The sequence below is a fragment of the Apteryx rowi genome, unplaced genomic scaffold, assembly GCF_003343035.1.
Source record: "Apteryx rowi isolate R43461 unplaced genomic scaffold, aptRow1 scaffold_531, whole genome shotgun sequence".
Lineage (NCBI taxonomy): Eukaryota > Metazoa > Chordata > Aves > Apterygiformes > Apterygidae > Apteryx > Apteryx rowi.
The window spans coordinates 291,699-307,533 of record NW_020450796.1 but is presented as its reverse complement, the minus strand read 5'-3'; the positions used below and the strand labels follow the sequence as shown (position 1 = coordinate 307,533).

Here is a 15,835-nt window from a genome sequence, read left to right as displayed (position 1 = left end):
TGATAAGCTCTCTCTACTCTCACTCAGATGACTAGCTGACACCCCAAATTAGAAGATGCTTGGTCAGCAGTTGGACAAAGGTTTGTCCCTTTCCTGGGGCCCTATTTAGCTGAAATGAGCAAAGGAATCCACTATCTCTGCTGAACATATTTGTCAATATTTTTTGCCCCACTAAAATTATTAGAAGACCTGAAATCAACATACAACACAAACAAGATTCATATAAAGAAAATAACCTTTATTAGGCCAATCAATCAAACCCTGAAAAAACAGTCAGGTAAACATTACTAAAGGTTTTTCCAGCAATGCAGAAACCTTTGAAACTGAGGAATTCAGGAAGATTCATGTTCCTTGTTGGTTTAGTAAATTCATTCCCTCTTGCAACATGAGCTATTGTTGTCTTGACAGCCCAAAATCTTGCATTAACTTAGCAATTATGTTAAAATAGTAACTGCTAAAATCTTCCCTGTGCAACTGTTTCCCACACAATTTTGTACAAACATGTCAACTGTGTTCTATTTGCTGTCTAAAAAAAAAACCAACAAGGTTGAAAATAACATTCAAGCTTATTAAAATAAACAAGTGTTGTATGTACAGAACAGGAATTTCCAAACTTGAAGGATCATAGTTTATATGTAGAGGGTAACTGATGTGGCTATGAGGTTTTACATTTGAGAATACAGCAATGCACTGTCGAGGAATGATCAGCCCCCCCACCCCAGCAGCAGTAGATATGGGGAGAAGCTGAAGTTATAAATAAATTACTGCTCTGTTTTCTTACTAAGGCTGAGTGTGACAAGACTTCTCTCACACCTGGGGAGAATGGTTTACAGCACTTCATAAACCATGAGTAAACAAGAGCTCAGTAGCAAGCAAATATATATATATATATATATTTTTTAAAAAAAGAAAGCAGATCTTCATTTCCTCTAAGAACACTAAAAGAGTGTCACAGCCGAACAGCAAGCTTTGATGTTACTTATTATTAACAGGGAATGTTGGAACACAGGATAAATCTGTCCTCCAGTTAAACTGTGCTACTTCAGATGATGTGCGTTTGAAGTTCAGCATTACGATAAGCCCCTCATACTCAAAGCCTGTTGGACTCAGATGCTATCATCATCTAAACCTCAAGCGAGCAATGACCGTGGGACTGTATCACTGAATAGACCTCGACAGCCCTTCTCCGGGTACTTCCTAAGTCAGAGGCAAAGCGAGTCGGTTGGTCCATGTCTCCCATGGACCCAGGCACAGCAACTGAACCATGCAATTTGAACTATGTTGCTTATGCCTTGTGCATCTGACCAAACTGCCAGAAGCAGTCGCTGTTGCCTGCGTGAGAACGGTCACTGGGACAGCAGCTAGGCTGGGGCTATGTGGCATAAATTAGAGCCAGGAAAGGATATTCAATTTGGCGATTTGTGCCTTCTCACCTCTGTCAGACTGCTCCCTTTTCATCATTCCTAGTGATGTCTGAGCTGACTGCTCTGAACTCCCTGCTTTGTCCTGGCCTTCCCATCAGCACTGGGGAAGTCTCCATGTACTGCCACCCTGGGATCTGTCCCCTCTCTCCTGGGGAGTTTGCTCATGTTTTATATGGTTTAGTTTGGTTAGTGTAGCAGTCACAGGGAGACTGGAAGAGTCAGTAAGAGCTGAGAGGTGGTTAAGATAGGGAGAAGCTCCACACTGAGGCACTAGAAGAATCACCTGAAGAAACAATTCACTGTAACAATGAAATTGCTTTTATTAAAACAGAAGTGTTAAGCCAAGAAAATAAATTATTGCTATGATAGACAGATCTAGAACATAAGGAAGGACATTAATCTTGAACTCCAGGTCAACACAACCCTGAAACAGAAAGTTACACTACTTTTCTTAAATATCTTGGCTTCTCTTCATGCCCTTCCATAAACTTTATAAAATGTGCAGCTTACAGAACAAATAGGAACAGAGCCACTTGTAACAAAATTCTGTACAGCATATAGCTTTAAAAATAATATATTTTTTCAAACTGCTATATTATTTGTTACTCATAAATAAAGGGCTAACAAGGTTTGAATGCCCAAGGTCCCATCCAACACAATGACTACTAAGTTTCGTTGACAAAAACCTTCTTGGGACTTCCCCCAAGCCAGAGGTCAGGTTTTGGACTGTTTGAAAGAGCCTGATTATGTATAAAAATATCTTCACAGATGAAGACTGTCTCCTTCTGCTGGTCAGAAGCCTGGAGTCTTCAGTGAGTTTGCAATGGCAATCAAACCTGGAACACAGCACCGTGCAATGGATTAGACTGGCTGCACTCCCATGACATGGCAGGATCTGTTGCTCACAGCTCCCTCTGTGCTGGCCAGCAGTGATTTTGCAAAATACATTTGAAAACTACAGGGTTTGTCAGAGCTACATTTTTGTGAGAAGATGACATTTTACTAGAAGAGGGCACAGAAGAAATGAGGCTCTTCCCTCATGCTGAGGGCTGCCTCTGCACTCCAGGGCTCACCTGAAGGCTACATACTACCATGAGAGCAGCAGTGGCTGGCAAACTCTGCTGCCTCTGTGACCACCTCAGCTGGTCATGCTCATGACCCACCTAGAAGGTGCTCTGCTTCCCAAATTCTAACCTTGGTTGCTAGTTCTGTTCAGCTTGTTATGAACTCTGGTTCGTGCAGAACACAGGTCGTGGGCCTGTGTGCTTGTGACAGTCCCATGGTGCGCACGGTAAGTAAATGCTAACCCTATAAACCATCTAACTACCAATCTGCATCTTGACCAGGTGACTTAACGTACATGGTGATGCCCAAGGGACAGGAACAATTCAAGCCCTAATCCTACCTCTCTCACGTTCACATCCCACCCCCCCACCCCCCTTTTATTTTTCCTGTGAAAAGGGAGGCACAGGTGTAAGGACAGGACAGAAATCCTTTGGTCAGGAATGAGGAAAAAAAACACTGAACCAGAGGCAGGCTAGTCTGAACGAAGTGTGGCACCACTTTCCAAGGGCCTGTCACCCAGAGGTGGGGAAGGGCAGGGAAGCCCTGCTCAGCTGCACGTTTTGCTGGGGCTCATCTCCTCTCAGACAGACTTCTGATCAACAGCAATTTCCTCACAGACAAGGTATCCACCAGAAGCCAGCAAGTACAACAGCAATATCTGGCAGCTCCCCCAGGACACCCTTACCGTAACCTAAAAGGTTCCTTTGCTTGGTGATGTGCATGTTTTCTCTTTGAAGGTTCAAAGAAAATTGGGATAAATCCAGCTTTGGGAGAATACCATGGACTCCCCAAAGCACTTCAGAGGGACCAATGAACAGCAGGATTTCAGCAAGTAGCCACAAGAAATGGATTAGTGGTTAAACAGCTGGGTGGCATTCAGAGCAAGGAAGCTCATCTGAACACTGATGCATGGACTAGGCTGAGCTCAAGCCTCTATTACCTGAGGGTGATTTTGCTTGTTTTGCTTCTGCTCCTTCAAACCAAGGCATCAGACCTGTTATTTAAGGGGATGGCTCTAGCAGCGGGAGTTGGTTCTCTCTAATCAGATGAATCAGAGCATCAGAGGCTGGTCAGGAACAGGCATGAAAAACTTTTAATAGAGAAGCAGAGGGTGAGATTCTCCTGACTCAGAGCTACTGACAAACCTGACCAACACTCAGAGCTGCTGGAAAATCCCTTTCAGGGGCTACTTACAACAACTCCACTTCCTTAGGCGGAATACGTGTGCAGAGGGGCTCACACTATTGTCGAGGGACTTATGGTAACCTGGCCTGCTTTCTGCAAAGGAGAAAAGCCAGCATTAGTACAGGGTTAGAAGACAACAGCGTCAGCTCTAGCTGGAGAGAAAGTGGCAGAGAAGTCTCAGAAACCTAAGAGGAGAAACACTGTCATCTCAGAGTGACAGACTCATGCTCCTCCCCACCATTCCACCTCATCTCTCCTCATGAAAGGCCCAAACCTTCCAGGAAAGGAGCTTAGCAGCATCCTCACCAGATCTCCATTCACTCATCCCCAGAAGGTTAAATATGCATCCTAGCCCATGACAGCACTAAAGCTCCTGTGTGCGGTGCATCCCCTCCTGATGCTGCTTCTGACACTGCAGGTCCTTTCAACAGCATCTCCTCAGGGATCTCTGCCACTGAAGGGAAAGCTCTCACAATGCAGGGGCTTTTGCCTGCCCCAGAAGAGGAAACATCACTTCCCCACAGTGACTCCTAACCCAAAAGCAGCATCTTCAGTACCCAAATGAGAGGCAGTGGCTTGAACCGGGGAAGCAGCAGCAGTAACAGGCAAAGTAAAGAGAACATTTTGGCTGCTTGCACTTACTGCAGAAATGTACTGGCTGTTTGTGAATTTGGGTTTCTCCTCCATCGCAGAGCTGTGTTGTGAGCCAAGGGGCGTGTAGGGGGGTGAACCTGTATCTTCACAGAAGCTCTCCTGTGGGATACTAGAGACACAGCCGCTGTCGGAGCCACTGGAGCCGCTGCCTGACATGCAGTGCGATGACTCTGAGCTCTCTGTTGCTGGGGAAAGAGAGGAGGGTCATTCTGATGATCATGAATTTGGCCTACATGACCTGTGCCACATGCACTTGATAACACATCTGTTTGTGGAAGCACTGGCCACACAAGCCTGTAGATAAGCCACACTCCTATCTGGGCCTCTTCAAAGCCATAGGCAACAAAATTATCCAAAGCGTAGCAAATGATGCTGGAGACTGAGCAGGAAGCAACTTCACATGGAGCTGGTACACAGGACAGAATCGGGGAAGGCCCTGCTTCCCAGAGGTCAGCCTCCAGACAGTGCCTGTGCTACAACTGGTACCCCGGGCAATACAACTGGGACCATAACTCCTGCTACATCTGCTGGGCGATAGAATTGGTACCCCATCTCCTGGCCTATATTGTGAATCAAAGAGCTATAGGGAAGCCAACCCCCAGATACGGCCTGGACAGAGTAGTATGCACACAGAAAGCCAAGGGGTCACTGCACCAGGCAGGCAGAGACAAGCACTGGTCTCCCAGGCCATGGCACCCCCAGTATGCCTCAGACACCAAGCCCGCCACGTGGATGGCTACAGATTGCTCGGAAGCTGTGCTAATCCCCATGTCTGAGCTAACTCCTCTCATGGAGCCCGAGACTGAGATTGTGTGGAAGGACTAAGCTCTCTTTGCCCCAATGTGGGTACAGGACAGGGACTGCTGTTACCAGTGGGTCTGCTTTGACTGCACAGTAGGGAGCAAAGCGTGGGGACAGCTTGGTGGCAGCAGGGCACATCCCCAGGCATGTGGCAGAGCAGCGGGCTCATACGTACTCAGTGACGGCTGGCTGCTGGTCTCATGTTCCAGTTCATCTTCCTCGATGCAGGTGCTGATGTCAAAGGGACGGCTGGGGACCAGGACAGCTGGCAGCAGAGCCTGGTCCAGGTACATGTGCAGGTTGAGGGGTGCCAGCAGGGAGGAGGAGGGAGGGCTGTATGCAGCAGAAGTGCTGCCACCAGAGAGCTGTGCCTGCGTCCTCTTGTATGGGTTGGAATGGTCAAACAGAGACACTGCGATTGAGGCCCTGGTCCTGGCGCCTGCCACAGAATGTACCAAAAAGCACTTAACACCAGTTCTGCCTAGCTCACACAGAGCAAGCGAGCAGGCAGGCTGGCACCTACCTCTGCCCTTCATGATGTAATCGATAGCACGGTCATTGATAGCTGCCTCACTCGGTTTGATATCCAGGAATGGCTTGTTGCCCACACCCATGGATACCATCTCCTGCATACGGATTTCTGGAAGGGAAGAGCAAGGCAATGTAATGCAGGCACCCACAACCACATCACGAGGCTGCTTCAACCCTTCCCCCAGGGGCTGGGCTGCCCCAGGCCAGAGCGCTCCTGAGCCAGGCTGCTCCTGAACTACCGAGATTAGATTTGGTGTCCCCTCATTCCCCAACCCTGAGCAGTCTTCACAGATGAGGAGTCATGCCCTGCTCTGGCCAAGTGGCCTGGTGCCATCTGTAAGAGTCCTGCCAAGTCAAGGACAGGCAGCCTTGGCAAGAGAGGAGGGATTCAGCCAACTTGACCCTGACAACTGCACTTGGTCAGTGGCCTAGACTCTGGGGAAAACGGCAAGCGTTTCAGGAGAACAGTTCACTCTCACAGGGCAAGGAATCCTACGCTAAAAGCTCTGATTTCCCTCCACTGATTTGCAGGCAGTCCAAGCAGGTGTCTATGGCTGCACAGAGCTTGCACTGGTCAGGTCTCTGGGGAAGAGGGGCAGGAAGGGGCAGTGCCCAGGCAACGCCAGCACATGCTCATGAAGCTGCATGCATGGCACACAGCTGCTCACTACACAGAGCTGCCTGGCAGTAGGCTTCAAACCTACTCAGGACATCATGAGCTGAGCGGGGCTCCCGCACCTTTTGCAGCACAGACGCCCTGGGGAGGGCTCACACCTTTATTGCGGGCTGCCTGTTGCCACAGGATCTTGGCAATGTCATTGGTCCAGGCCTGCTTCGTCTCGGCTGTGCTGGCCTGGAGGATGTAGGTGTCACTGGACTTCCGCCTTCGGAACCAGATCTCAAAGCGCAGGCCACTGTCTCCAGAGTTCTCTGTCAGGCCGATGTCTGCAGTCTGCCAGGAAAAGGAAGAGCAAAGCCAATGAGCAAACTCATTTGCAGGCGGGGGAGAAGAGAAAGTTGACATGGTGAAAGGATGGGGTGGGAGAATGGCAGACAGGTAACCTGCAGGTTTTCCTATGGATGGCGAAGTCCAGAGGTCACCCTGGGAAGGGAAAGCACAAAGCTTATCCATGGAATGCTGCTCCAATGGGCAGCCTGCCTGCATCCTGTGCCAGAGCTACCCCCAGCTCAGCAGGTCCAGCAGGAAGGAGTCTGAGTGTCAGGAGCAGGTATGATCTGAACGCAGAGGAGCGGACACAGCCAGGGCAATGTCCAGCGCTTCACCCAGAGCTGGTCCCACTGCCTGGCCACACATACATTGCCTCTCCCCCATGCTCCTCTTGCCTCAGAGACCATGGCTCCACAGCCTACAGTGCAGAGGGAGCCCAGGCACTAGTGCATCAAGTGTCCCCTTCTCACTTTGCTGCATAGCCCAGAGGAAGCTCAGCAGTGCTGGGAGCAGCTCTCTCCTGCAGGCACTTCTGTCCTGGCACTCCATTTCAGAGTCAGAGTAATGTGGGGCAGGGTGCCCTGTCTGTGTTCATACTCCACATCAGTCCAAGGGGAAAGCAGCAACTGTGGGGCCAGGGCTGACTGAGGAACCTCCTGCACAGCAGCAAGCTGTGGGGCAACCCTTACTTTGAATGAGCGCTTGTAGATGTACACATCAAAGCCACCCTCGATCTTCTTGGGCTTGCTGAACAGGATCAGGTCCTCAAAGAGGAAGACATGTCTCTGGCACTTCTTGCGGCCCAGCCAGATGGTGAACTCATCCTGCCGCACCAGCTGCCCCTGCTCCTTCAGGTTTACCTAGACACAGAGAACATCCTGGTAACACCCCAGCAGCACCAGGACAGGGCAGCTTCCCAAGCAGGAAGGCACAGGAGGGCCTGGATGAGGACAGCAGGGTCCCACATGACTGTGGCCCAGGCAGTGAAGAGTTGGCAGCTGCTTGTCATCTTGGGAGGGCTCTTGAGGAGGTAAAAGACAACAACCTCCCCAGGGCTGTGTGGCACTGCCAAAGGCCACACCAGGCTAAGACAACTGGCTCAGGGCTATGGTGAAAGTTGCACCCCTCTCCCAGGCATAACCCACAGATGACCCTTTCTTGTCACCCTGTGCAGATCTGTGACAAACTTCTGGGATGGCAACTGGAGGCACCAGCCCAGCCCTCCTCTTGAGGAACAAGGGAGCTGAAGAGGAAAGGATCCCTGCCAGGCTGCTAGGGGCCTGGAGCACGCTCAGACACAAGGACAGCCCCAGGCACTGCTGGGTCAGAATGGCAAGTCCCTCAGTTCTTCCTGCTCCAGATCCATCTTCCTCAACCTTGACCGTGCGATAGATTGATTTTTTGTTTGATGTTCCTCATCCAGTGCTCACTCTGCATTTCTAGCCTTCAGATCCCACCTAGCTGATTTCAGCCTGTCCCTTGTATCAGCATTAGCTTGAGTTCCCTCCTGCAAACTGTCTGGCCCTCTGTCACCAGCTTCATAGTGAAGAGACAGAAGGGCCCAAGGCAGCCTGCAGGACTCTATCTGTACCAGCACCCAGGCTATAAGCCCTTGGGAGAGGGTTCATGACATGCTCACCTGGCTCAAGTAAGAGCATCCAGGCTGTTTTTCCTAGCAGGTTAACGGGACTGACAAGCCCTGCTGTTTCCTCAACCCTATATCTAGATAGTACTGCTACACTGCGGTGGTAGACAGGCATCCTGCTATCTGTGGGAATTTGAGGGGAGGCTTGCCAGATGATCAAAGCCCCCAAGTCTAGAGAAGGGGGAGAAGTATGGCTCTGCACCCCTGGGCAGGGCAAGACACTGGAACATACATCACAGTCGCGGATGGCATCCATGGCCAGCAGGTCATTGCCGTGCCGGAGCTGGAACTTCACCATCTCCTCAGCTGCACGGAGGTAGCCCAACTCCTGCTCCTGCGCCTCGCTGCACTCCTTGATGAGGTCCTTTAGGAGCAGGGCATATTTGCTCATGCGCTGGATGGGCTTCAGCAGGTAGGAGGCCAGGTCCATCTTATCCCCAAGCTGTACCTGCTTGAACTAAGAACCACAGTGAAGAGTGAGGACAGCAGCTTCCAAGGGAGAACCCTGCACCCCCCACACAGGCACTGACACTTGCAGTTGCCCAAGGCCTCAGCTTCCTGATCAGGACACTTGGTTCAGTCTACAGGGAGATGAAAGGGAATAGGATCAATGCTGCTCTTTTCCGGGCTTCCTTTCAAAGCAATCGTTGCACCTCTGCCCTCCTGCACTCACACAGGTGCAGGGAGCTGTGCCAGAAAGCAGAGGTGGTGCTGAGGTGGCAGCATACCTTGAACAGGACAGCTGGGCTTGTTTAAACAGATCAGTGACCCAGTCACCAAGGGGGAACCATGGATGTGGGCAGTGGGTTTTACCTTGAAGAAGTTATTTCCATGGCTGGCCAGCAGCGAGTCCGATTTTGGCTTGTTCTTGCTATATAATGCGTACATCCCAAACTGGTCTTTCTGCAAAAAGAGATCCACCCTGTGAGGCCAAGCATATCCAGGACCATCACACAGTGAGAGCTGTAACTTTGGGTTGGTTACTCCAGTACTTCTGCTTCTCCCAGGCTGCACTAGAACCTCCTATGGGGCATCAGAAAAGACTTTGCTTCAAGTTGCAGAGTTCATTAAGAACCAGTGCACACTCTTGTCCTGCTCCTACAGTAGCTAGGAATTTTTTTTTATCGATTCCCAGTTTCATCTTCCTGTTCCCCCTTGCCCCTTACATACCCCCAACAAATACCATCTATCAGGTAGCAGAGAACATGCAGAGGGCAGCTGAGCTTGAGCTGGTGCCCTGTGCTTCTCTTCATCAACCCCTTTCAACATGAGCAGCGGATCCGTGCCTCTCCTGCACTATCTGCCTATGAAAGTCCTTCCACACTGACATCATGGACAGATAGAAGACAAGATGAGGGATGCCCTGCAGAGGCAGATGAGCTTTAAGGTTCAGAGGTTTTGCTGCCCTGGTGGCATCTCTTGGCAGCAAAGAACAATGGGAAAGGCAAAGAGCATCTGCTGCTGCCTGGGCTCAGCCTTGCTTAGCCATCCCAGTCCAATCTGGTGGGCAAGGCTTGGAACTGACTCCAACTGCCTGGAGCAGCAGAGAGCAGGCATGGGTCTAGCACCTGAGCTGGGAGAGGGCAAACCGATCTTCCTCACTGCTACTACGATGGCAGCAGAGGGAATCCAGGTGGGTAGAGAATAAAACTGTCACCTCCCAAGCAATGGAACGTGAGCTGCACCACAAGACCAGATTCCCCTGCAGCCCCAGCCTGATCCAGAAAGCAGCTACTAGGTCAGCATATTCACTTGAGCAACAGTAAAGGAGGTGTCATCATTTTAATAAAGGGCTTCACAGCCACAAAGCACTTTTCCTGCCTTCCGATGTCAGAGGCCTGACTGCAGCCTGTGGAATCAACCAATTCACCCCTCTGGGGTGGGTGCTGGATACACCCAGCACAAGGCAGTTCACCCCTCTTGAAAAGGGCCACAGCCCACCAACATACAGAAGACCAGCCCAACTAAAGGGTGCTGCTAGGCACTGGAGGCCAGTACGTGTCCAGAGGAGCCTGGCTCAGGAGGGAGGTGCCGATGGCTTACATGTCGGAGGAAGCAGTGGCTGACACGCAGCGGGTGGTTGCAGCAGCTCTCCAGTTCTCGCAGGAAGTACTGACTGTGGAAGTCGTAGAGCTTCTCCAGGTTCCCAAAAATGACACTGCGCTTCCCACGCAGGTCCTGGGGGAGGTCAAGGCGCTCCATCTCAGGAAAGTAGCTATCAATGATGTAGTACAGAGACCTCACATATTCCCGCTCTGTGGTTACCATCTCATCGATGATGTGCCGCAGTTTGCTGCAATAGGAAACACTCAGTCTTGAAGGGACCCAGATGACAGCTATGCTGCAGCAATCAGTGTCTGCAAAGCACTGTACCATCCCCAGAGAAGCTCTCCTGAGACCCAGCTTACAGATGATCCTCGAGCACCCTCCAATCTAGCCAGCTTCTCAGATTCACAACCTTCTGTGATAACTATGACCCTGAGCACTGACAAAGCTTGTGGCTGACCCAAGGAGCTGGGGGAGCATTTCAAGGTTCAAGTCCCAGACTGGCTGTGATCCTGATACAAACCCTGAACCCAGCCAGCACCTGCTTCTGGACACGACAGGCTGCCCCTGTAAATAGCTATGCTCCTGAAACAACAGGGAAAGCAGAATTCAGGCTGACTCCTCCCCACAGAAATCATTGTGATGCCTGCGCATGCTGTGGGAAGCAACATTAACACCGGGAGAACAAGAGGTCTGGGCCCAGACGCAGCTGGGCTGGATCTGGCATTCGTTGTTCCTTGTTGGACCAGAAAGAAGCAGAAAATACTTTCTGACTGGAAAGGACAGAGGTTGCTCTGACTCTCCTCATCTAAACTGAGAGCTTGCTTGCTATAGCCGAAACACAAACCACTATTTAAAGACAGGGATAGAGTCTCAGACCCTTTAAGGTGGATGTGTCTTTCCCTACTACGCCACCGCCTGCACCAGCCCAGAGAGCTGGGCTGACGTTAGCTGAAGCAGCCCTGGTCTCTGGAGACTGGCCATCCAATGTTCCCTGCCAGGGCTTGTCCCGGTAGAAGTCAGAGAGGGAAACAAACCTCGCCATCACTTCATCAGAAAACAGCAGTTCCTAGCACAGGATGCTTTGTGCTTCTCTGAAAGGTCAGGACAGCTCAGAGGGACTAGGGGTTTCCACTGCGAGGCAGTACAGCACCAAACATAACTACTCTAGATGTGTGCCTGTTGACTTTGCATCTCAGCTTTCCCCAAGCCAATCCCTCTGGCAATCCAGAGGCCCGAACAGTGGGGCTGCCCCAGAGTCCAGGAAAGGGAAGGCTGTTGGATCACTCCCTTGAGAAACAAAGCAGTTAGTCTCTGCTGGTGTTTGTCCCCTATCGTGAGCTTTCCTGACACAATGCTGGGCTGTCAAGAGGTTTCTTCCAGAGGATTTCACTGTCCCCAGTCATCCCCCTCAAGAGCAGAACCAGCAGAGGAGCTCTGCGTCCCCCCCGCCCCCCAGCACCAGGCTCTCGTCTCTGCAAGCAACAGCACACTGAGCCTTGCACAGCGGCGACTGCTGCAGCTCTCTCCCTCCATCGCTCTATGTCACAGCCCTGCTCGAGGGGCAAAGGGCAGGGAAGGAGGATGCGAGCCCAAGGGAGGGATTCAAGGCTCTGCCAACACCTCCCAACCACAAGCTAGTGCTCTCCAATGTGAGCTTTGAGGCAGAGATATCAGGAGAGTGATGTTCCCCTCCTGGCTCCCCTTTCCTCCAAGGAGCCTCTTCACACCAAAGTTGCCAGGAGAGCTCTACCCTGGGTAAGGGTTGGATTCCAGCCCTGGTCTGGAGGCACACAAACCCTTTGCTATGGAGTATCCCTGATGGGGTAACCAGGAGGAAGTTTCCCAAGGCTACTAAAGAACTTTCCTGCAGGGGTATTTTGTGCTTGCTCTATGTCCACAGACAGGCAGTAGCCTACCTAAACTAGGTCTGTCTGTCTTCCCAGCACTGCTCTGTTTCCCAGCACTGCTCTGTTAGGAACATAAAACACCTCTGGGATTTTGGTCTTGGTGTTTTCTTGTACCCACTTCAAATTCACAGGAAACTGCAAGTGTTCGGATGAAAAAATTTCTATCTTTTCTTTGGTGAAAAAATTTCTATCTTTTTCAATGAGAGCAGCTGAAAAATCTGCCTGGTGACCCCCCTTTCAAGAACAGCCCACATTCATAGTCTTGCCATACCCAGGCACGTTGCAGTGCTACAACAAAGTGAGTGAAGACCCTCAAAGACAGTGAAAGAAAAGAACAGAACAAAAGCCAGCTTTGATCACTGAAACACTGATCTTAGCCCCAAAGGGCAACTGCTCTCTTACTTGAGAAGCAGATCTCTGCAGCAGTTGTCAGAGTACCATAAATGTCCCCCTATCAGTCTGGGTACAGCCCTCCCTGAGAAAGTGGGGGGATGACGCACTTTGCTTCTGCTCTCCCCACCATACCTGTGCCACTTGCTTGCTAGGACCCCAAGTGCTACACTTCTGTGAACCCTCCTTCCCTAACGTCAGCAATGTTCAGAGACCCCCCCCCCCCCCCCCCCCTGGGCCCCCCCCCCCCCCCCCCCCCCCCCCCCCCCCCCCCCCCCCCCCCCCCCCCCCCCCATGCCTGGGAGCCGACCTTTCCCCTCTTTCCTTATGAGGGAGCAATGCTGCGGAGGCTGTGGGCAAAGAGCAACAATTCCTGTTCCTCCTGCATCCTCCCAGGGTTAGGTGCCAGGCTGTGTGGGGACATGCCTGTGGGCCTGCTCAGCACTGCACATACACGTGTGGGAAGCTGGAGCTCTACATCTCCATCTGCCCAGCTCTGCCCTGGATCCGTCCCCAAAGCGGAACAGCCACTGCGGACCTCTTCGCACCTTTGCTGGCTGCCTTCTCTGGCTACTCCAAGAGACCGGCACCAAAACCCACAGTCACTTACCTGCCCCAACTCTTGGCTTCCAACATGGAGACACAGCCCCTCTGCCCCTCTGGCAGGCAGCCCATAGCCCAGCTGTGAGCAGCTTGCTGCCGCAGTGCAAAAGTCCTGTCCACCAGCTCCGTGCTGCTCACTTCCAGGCCCTTAATGAAGACGCCGGTGTTGCCGTATCTGGCTGGTTCACTCAGCGTCCTCTGGCAGCCCAACCACAGGCTCTCACCGCAGGGAAGGTCGAAGCTTTGGGCCTTCCGGAGCATCCTCTTGGGAGGTGGCTTCCTAGAGGCTGGAGAGGAGACACAGGATGGCTTCACCTCCAGGATTTCTAATATGCTCTCCAGGTTTGGCTTTTCCTCAGGCAGCTTTGGAGACTTGGAGGCCCCACTGCCAAAAGAAACTCTGCTCGAGTGTGGACCAGTGTTGAGAGCAGCTTGGCAGGCAAATTCTTCTCCAGTGCTGACATCACCAGGGCAGCTCAGGGAGGGTGAGGGAGCTTTCTCCTTAGTCCAGCCTGGAGAGCGGTTGGGCCTGTTATAGCAATGGGGAACACTGTATGTCCTGTCCCAGTGCAACCCAGGTGTGGCCCCCTCAGAGTGCCTCCGGTGGGACAGGCTGCCAGCCTCATTGCCATCCCGGGGCTGCTCCCCCTCAACAGGTTTGCGATCTGACAGCAAAGACTTCTTTGTTCTCAAGGCTGCTTCGAGCTTCTTTTCAAAAACCAATTTTGTCTCTTGGCACTTGGACCATGCAAATTTCCACTGCTTGAGTCCCTTGTCGCTCCTCAGCTCACAGGCCAGCTCCTTCATCTCCTGGAACCGGGCATCGCTGATGTCTGGGTGCTGCCCCTTGTAACTCTCCAGGCACTTTATCACATCTGTACAGTGTTCGGGGGAGATGCAGTCCTCCATACTGACGCAAGCGAGGTGTCGCATCCCTTCCAAGGCCCACTCGTATGCCTGCAGAGAGCGAGAACAAAAGGCAACAGCCAGTCAGAGAGATTCGGGGAAGAATAACCTCAACTTGGTGCCTAAAGCACAAGACAGGAGAAAGGATCAGTGTGCGGCCAACGCAGGTCTTGGAGCATGAGTGCAGGGTTGGGGCAGGGGCGGGTTGCTATTGTCAATGGGGCTTAACAATTCAGCAGAACAAACAGCTCCTTATGCAGAGGGTTTCAGCTGCGCTGGCTGCTCTATCACAGCTCCACCTCCCCGCCAGATCCCTCTGATGTTGGGCACTCACACTGCTGGGCATGTTTGTCTTCTCTGGGAAGGTGGGCCCAGGAGCAGCCAAGAGGAGGAATTTTCACATCTTGGTGTGGCTCTGCTCTGTATAAACCCTGCAAGTTGCCTTCCTCCTTCACCCAGCCATTCCCACTGTCATCGTGCAGGAGGTGGTCGAGGGGGTATAAATAAGCTGCAGCTCTAACTGGGCATGGGATTGTTGCTTCCATGCTGTTTCCCCTGGAGCTGGTTGTGTGCAGAGACCTGGAGCATCATCAGAGCTGGGTTTCACCTCGAGTACTCTGGCGCATCCTTGCAGCAAGTAGGAAACAGAGGTGTGCAAACCCAGCTGCAGCCTGCACGTTTTCAGTGCCTGCCTACACCCGAGTGGTGTGGTGTGCTCTGCGTACCCGTCTGGGAGCCTGGCCCTCCCGGCTACTGCAATCGGTGCTTGTGCTGGTTAGCTGAACATCGAACTCAGCAGTTAATTTCTAATACTACAGGAACATGGGAAGAGACTCTCATTCAACCAGTTTCATGGAGCTTCACTCTAACACTAGTGAATACACAGACTTTACTAATACAGCCCTGCCACATCAGTTGAATAAGGGGAGTGAGACGAAGTGCTGTTCAGCTTGTTAGAAGCAAGGTAAAAGTGCTTTACTCCCACAGCAAACAACGTGCTAATGAAACACAGTATGCTAAGATCTGTCTGTCATTGATGAAAAGACAGCACTTGGGTTCATAACGTGGCAGAGTAAGCTGGCTTTAACGGGAAGGGCAAACATCTGAATTACTCATGCTCATAAGCTACTGGGACATCTCTGGCAAAAACAAGCAGCCCTTCTCCCATCCCTTGCCAAGGCATGGTGATAAGGACGACTACTTTCTCTGCAAAGCAAGAAAGAGGACAAGGCTTAACTAGGCAGTGAATATGCGATGGTGTGCTGCCCCTATACTGAGGCAGATGTGATCCAGCTGTCATAAACCTGGCCAGGGAACTTCAGTGCTCACCAATGAAAGTAAAGTATATTTGTCAAAATCAGATGCACAAGGCAGGGAAACCTCCCTGGGACAGGTCTGCCTGGCTCCCTCAACCAACCATCTAAGACTACTATACATGCAGAAATACCATAGGTTGCCCTTGAAGTAAACAAGAGCATCTCTAGCACTTGGCCTGCCAGGCCCTGTATACCTGCCCCTATGTTTTGCAGGGCAGCAACATCCATGCTCACTGCCAGGAACAATGTGACCAGCCCAAGACTATTCTCCACCAGAGAATAGCAGAGCTGAAACATTTGGCTGAACAGCCTTGTGGCAGCCTTCACTTGGAGAATTTCAAGCACTTATTTCCACGCAGAACAGGGCCTTAGACATCAGGAGAAAGCAACACATGCTTTATGCAGACATG

The 15,835-nt window shown here is 51.6% G+C and overlaps 1 protein-coding gene across 1 annotated transcript in view; it reads right to left on the bottom strand.

Moving 5' to 3' along the window:
- Positions 1–4,184: 4,184 nt before the first annotated feature.
- PLEKHG4 (pleckstrin homology and RhoGEF domain containing G4) overlaps positions 4,185–15,835 on the bottom strand; it is a 96,892-nt gene continuing 85,241 nt past the window's right edge. Inside the window, exons 14-22 of the mRNA XM_026080992.1 lie at positions 13,211–14,160; positions 10,298–10,547; positions 9,068–9,157; positions 8,487–8,711; positions 7,299–7,469; positions 6,399–6,612; positions 5,653–5,769; positions 5,305–5,568; positions 4,185–4,513 (exon numbers count right to left, since the gene is read on the bottom strand). Coding sequence (XP_025936777.1) covers positions 4,185–4,513; positions 5,305–5,568; positions 5,653–5,769; positions 6,399–6,612; positions 7,299–7,469; positions 8,487–8,711; positions 9,068–9,157; positions 10,298–10,547; positions 13,211–14,160 — 2,610 coding nt within the window. The remainder of the gene's footprint in view (positions 4,514–5,304; positions 5,569–5,652; positions 5,770–6,398; positions 6,613–7,298; positions 7,470–8,486; positions 8,712–9,067; positions 9,158–10,297; positions 10,548–13,210; positions 14,161–15,835) is intronic.